At 37.0% G+C, this 6,000-nt stretch overlaps 1 protein-coding gene across 17 annotated transcripts in view; it reads right to left on the bottom strand.

Moving 5' to 3' along the window:
- Positions 1–6,000, bottom strand: part of PUM2 (pumilio RNA binding family member 2) — a 72,309-nt gene that overhangs the window by 9,954 nt on the left and 56,355 nt on the right. For all 17 annotated transcript variants that reach the window (XR_002830019.1, XM_023756466.1, XM_023756470.1 and 14 more), the window contains 2 exons: positions 3,199–3,466; positions 392–521 (listed from right to left, as the gene is read on the bottom strand). Coding sequence is in view for 16 of the 17 variants with exons in the window: in XM_023756466.1 (XP_023612234.1) it covers positions 392–521; positions 3,199–3,466 (398 nt within the window). In the remaining variant the exon portion in view is untranslated. The remainder of the gene's footprint in view (positions 1–391; positions 522–3,198; positions 3,467–6,000) is intronic.

Below are 6,000 nucleotides of genomic sequence, written 5' to 3'. Positions count from 1 at the left end.
TGGGGGGGGGGGGGGGGGGACGACCCAGGAAGGGGGGGGGGGGGACCTCACAGGAGGTTGGCCGGCTGGGCCCCACCCCACCCCCGATTGGGACTGATGGGGGGACTGGCCGCCCAGGGGGAGGGGCCAAGGGAGGTTGGCCGGTCACAGGAGGTTGGCTGTGTGAGTGCACTGACCACCAGGGAGCAGCTCCTGTGTTGAATGTCTGCCCCCTGGTGGTCAGTGCACATCATAGTGACTGGTCGACTGGTTGTTCTAATTGTTCTGGTTGTTTTGTCGTAAGGGTCGCTTAGGCTTTTATATATACAGATGACTTTTACCCAATTTCCTGAGCTTTTCTAAGTATTGAGCATATACTTAAATAGATATACAAACATGTATGGGTGCTTACCTCAAAAAACTTTTGAATAACATAGTTGCCAAAAACATCTGTCATTAATTGATATGCTGCTTGTAAAATTTCATTAAAAACCATCTGTCGCTCAGCTGGAGTAGCTCTCTCTAGTTTTTGCTGTATGAACCTACATGGAAAAAATTTTTAAATGCATGACAGTACACTGAAAACAAGCTCCTACAAAATCCGTATGAACTGAGTACTTACAAGCCCAATCCACACAAACACAATTATTTTCAGAAACAGTACTAACACATTTTCTACGGTGGACAGCCAAGGTAAAACAAAAAGAAAAAAGTTACGAAGCATTTCTTTTACAACACCTTTCATTTAAAATTACTAGTTAAACAGGCAAAAATAAGAATGTAAAGATGTTTTAGTTCCGGTTGCATTATAATCAAAAAGAAAATCACAAACATTTTACTGGTTATTCATGTATTTTCAGAATATACATACAATAGTACTAAGTATCTTTTTAGGCCAGAATAAAAGAAACCCTTAGAAATAAAGCTCATCAAATGCAACTGAATTCCTTATAAGCTAGTCCTTGTGAATGATACAAGGTTCATTTGCTACTCTTAAGGTACTTGCAACTAGAGAGGGAGATAAAATTTATATGCAGCTATCTAATCAATAACTGTATTTCTTTTTTTTTTTTTTAAATATGTTTTATTGATTTTTTACAGAGAGGAAGGGAGAGAGATAGTTAGAAACATCGATGAGAGAGAAACATCCATCAGCTGCCTCCTGCACATCTCCCACTGGGAATGTGCCCGCAACCAAGGTACATGCCCTTGACCGGAATTGAACCTGGGACCTTTCAGTCCGCAGGCCGACGCTCTATCCACTGAGCCAAACCGGTTTCGGCAATAACTGTATTTCTTAAATTTCAGTTTTAAAGCTCGCTTCAGCAGCACATATACTAAAAATTTCAGTTTTACCTTAAAACTATAAAAAAAGAAAACATCTCAAATTTGATAAATGTATTAGAATTCTATTACCATTCTCCTTTCTGTGCTGGATCTTGAGAACACGACCTCAAGCATAGCTGGTTTGGCTCAGTGGATAGAGCGTCAGCCTGAGGACTGAAGGGTCCAGGTTCGGTTCCAGTCAAGGGCACATACCTCAGTTGCAGGCTCCTCCCTGGCCGGGCCCTAGTCACATCTACCTCAAGCATTATGGTATATGCATTTAATGTACAAAGGCACTGCCCTGGCAACTGTGGCTTAGTTGGTTGGAGCATCGTCCTGTACACTAAAAGGTTAGGGTTTGATTCCGAGTCAGGACACATACCCATGTTGCAGGTTCGATCCTCAGATGGGGAGTGTGAGGGAGACAACTGATTGATGTTCCACTCTCACATTGATGTCCCCACCCCTCCGCCTTCCTCTATCTCTAAAATCAATTTTAAAAAAGCATGTCTTTGGGAGAGGATTAAAAAATAATATGTACAAAGGCACTAATATTTCTATATTTGAATGTTTCAATTTAAGCTAAGTAACACTGAATATCTATAATAATAAAAGCATAATATGCTAATTAGACCAGACTGCCTTCCAGACGAAGCCGGGGCTACACGGGAAGCCCGGGTGCCAGGTGCTAGAGGGAAGCTGGTGCTGGCAGCTGGGGGAAGGAAGGCCTACTTTTGCACGAATTTCATGCATTGGGCCTCCAGTAAATCTATAAAGGAACACAAAAGCATTTAACTGGTTTTTAACTTTTTTTTTTAAAGATAATATATACATCAGGGATGCTTAAAGTCCACAAATGAAATTTAAAATCTTTTAAAATATATATATATATATATATATATATATATATATATATATATTTAAATATATTTAAATATATTTTATTAATTTTTTACAGAGTAAGGAAGAGGGATAGTTAGAAACATCGATGAGAGAGAAACATCGATCAGCTGCCTCGCCTCCTGCACGCCCCCTACTGGTGATGTGCCCGCAACCAAGGTACATGCCCTTGACCGGAATCGAACCTGGGACCCTTCAGTCCGCAGGCCAACGCTCTATCCACTGAGCCAAACTGGTTAGGGCTAAAATATATTTTTAATGATTTCAGAGAGAAAGGGAAAGGGAGAGAGAGATAGAAACATCAATGATGAGAGAGAATCAATGATCAGCTGCCTCCTGCACACCCCACACTGGGGATTAATCCTGCAATTTAGGCACATGCCCCGACCTGGAATCAAACTGTGACCTCCTGTTCATAAGTCAAAGCTTAAATATTGAGCCATGCCGGGCGGAATTCAAAATATTTTAAGAAAAATTAAAGATGTTAAATGATTTAGAGTCAAAGTAATAAAAACAATCCAATAAAAAGGACAAACTATATTTTAAGTATTAAAAATTCTCATAAAAGAAAATTGGAAAATTAAAAAAATCTAAGCCTGTATTTTTATTATTTATCCTAATATAAAAGACAAAATATAATCCATAGTAGGTATTTATTTTTTTAAAAGCTTCCAACTTTTATGCAGATCAAATGATTCTAGCCAAGAAAAATTTAGGCTTTTACTAGGTAGCAATTTCCAAGACAAAAATGCTGTGACTCCGGCCAGTGTGGCTCAGTTGGTTGGAGTGTCGATCCATACACCAGAAGGTGGTGGGTTCAATTCCCAGTCACGCCACATACTAGGGTTGGAGGTTTGATTGCCAGTCAAGGAGTGTGCAGGGGCAACCAATCTCTCTCTCTCTCTCTTTCTCTAAAATAATAAAAATATATCCAATAGGATTAAAAAAATATTTTAAATGTAGTGGAAAGTATCAAAAATCATAATCACTTACCTAGAACCATGCTGGTCTTGAGAAAACTCAACTATGTGTCCAATCAAGTCTCTAAGTTGAAGGTTTGGGAAGCGGTTATTTCTGAAATCTTCCAATAATCTACTTCGGCCTGAAGGCATAATATCAGACCTATTATACCGAAGCCTCGGAGGAGGAAAGAGCTGGCTGCTGGAGCTGAACAGACTGGAAGTGCTGGAAGCACTTCGATACTTTGCTTCTGCTCCGGGGGCTGCAGAGATATAGCGACCACTACCATTTGTCAGTCCTCCTACAACAAAGCAGTTGTGGTTAGCAAATAGTTTTGACAAAGTCATTCCTCAAATAAAAGTCACTTAAACTAAAAATTCAGTCAGTAGAGAAATTTTTCATCCCACTAATTCCTGTATGTTTAAACAAAGAAATAAAAATGGGAGGAAAATCTCACACATTTACTTAATGTGTGTGGCTATGAGATAAGGGGGAAAAAGAGACTAGAAAACACGAGGAAAAAATGTATTTGTTCTTGGCAGTTTAGTTTACAGCATAATTATAACATCTAATATCATACACAAAACCTGTATTTGTTCTTGGAAGCATGGTTTAAAACATCATTATAACAACTAATGTCATACATACTAATATCAATAACAGAATACTGAAACCACCAATAAAACTTTCAGTTACATTAACAAGCAAGTTGCAAATAACTAGCCAACTCAGGTTTGAAGCCACTGGAAAACATTTGACTAAAATTTATTTGGAGTATTAAAGGAACACTGAAGGCTAATCTGTATTTTTGGAATATATTTAAAAGCACATTAAGAAGTATATACTTCTGTGTAAAAAAAATCATTTCTTAGTTAACACATTGATAAGTTTTTGTAAGTTAAAAAACCACAATAATATTAGACAATAAATTCAAATGACACACTATTTTAAAATATTGTTTAAAAATACTCTCTATAAATACTATTTTATAGATAAGAAATCATAGTAATACATAACATTTATTATTCCTAGAGCTCTAATACTGATCTTTAAGATAATGAATAAAAATCCTCTTTAACTTACATACCATTCTAAACAAGAACAATAAATGGCAGTCAATAGAAACAAAAATAAATATAAGCAGGAAATTGTCCTTAATACATATAACCATTTAAAAGTACTTGACAGTGTCCTTTTAAAAAAGAAAATGTATAAAAAATTGCTAAATGCAGATTTAGTAGTTCAGATTAACAAAAATCCACATCAGCTTTATGCTATTGTATACCAACTATATGTAGAACAGTGCTGTATATACAACCAGGCCACAGGGTAAAGATGGTGCCAAGGACACACTGTCGGTGCAAAGTTATAAAGAGGCGCTAGGCCAAAAAAGTTAAAAGGACAAGGAGCAGTAAAAATGTTATAATCCTGGAGTGAACTGCTTTACTTTCAGTCCTCATCTTTACTCTTTTTCATTGAATTTCCCTTCATCCATATTTACTTGAACCCTCAGCCCCCTCTCCAACGTAAGTGCCATAAAATTACATTCACTCCCATGCTGGAAACCTAGTGTCTAACACATGTCTGTTCAGTATACAATAAATATTCATGAGTATTTTATGTAACATCAACTGCCTAAGGGCCAGTTCTATTTCTTTTTTTAAAAGTGTGTAACTTAAGTCATTTTATACACCAAAACTACTAACATCAAATTTTCATGTTACATCTAAAAAGTGAAAGAATTTAGTGTCTTAATACTTGTCTCAATTTCCTATTAACTCTTCTGGTCCACTATTATGATTTCTATTTATATAGTTCCATTAACTGTTCACAACAATAACTGATCACTAGCCCATTCAATTCTTAACAATTCCTTAACCTTTCTGCAGGATAGGGGTGCTATGATTAGCATTCCAATTTGTTTTTACAATTTTATTTTCCCACTCAAAGGACCTCTTTGATGATGTCACATTACACTAAAACCTACAGCATCCTGCTAGAATACATACTCTATATTCTTTAGTCTAGTTTTCACATCATTATTCCAAACCTATTTCTTACACAAATTTCCTAGTACTGCCCTAATTGTTCACTGCCCGCCCCCCATGACTCTCTGTATTGTTGCTTATTATTACCTCAAACATAAAGACTAATTTTTTTCTCTTGTCCTTAATACACTAAAAAAAATTTCAACACCAGTTCAATATACATACTTACTCCAGAAATGACCATGTCAGTTTTATTTGATATCTTCCAAGTAGTCCTAGGAACATGCAACAGAAATGTCTAGATATTCTTTAATTACATTCTATCAGCAATTAACATCAAACTCCTCATGCTGACAACTTAAAATGTCTAATACTGTTAAACTGCCTTGAGTTTAAAAAAATCTCGGTATTTCGCCTGGCCAGTGTGACTCAGGGGTTGAGTACCGACCTATGAACTAGGGAGATCACAGTTTGATTCCTGATGAGGGCATATGCCCGGGTTGTGGGCTTGATTCCCAGTAGGAGGCGTGCAGGAGGCAGTTGATGGATGATTCTCATCATTGAGATTTCTCTCTCCCTTCCTCTCTGAAATCAATAAAAATATATTTAAAAAAAATTTTTTTAATCTTGAAATTTCACTTCTAGAAGACTAATTAGTATTTTCACGTATAAAACTAAAAAAAAATTTCACTAAGGGCAGGATACCCTCTTTTCTCTTACAAATTAAGAAGCATTTAAAACCTAATTTATAGCCCTGGCCACTGTGGCTCAGTTGGTTGAGCGTTCTCATGCACTGAAAGGTCACGGGATCGATTCCCGGTCAAGGCACATAACCAGGCTGTGGGTT

Source organism: Myotis lucifugus, unplaced genomic scaffold, assembly GCF_000147115.1.
Source record: "Myotis lucifugus unplaced genomic scaffold, Myoluc2.0 scaffold_94, whole genome shotgun sequence".
NCBI classification, from domain to species: Eukaryota; Metazoa; Chordata; class Mammalia; order Chiroptera; family Vespertilionidae; genus Myotis; species Myotis lucifugus.
Note: the sequence above shows the minus strand (reverse complement) of the source record. Positions and strands in the feature narration are given on the sequence as shown.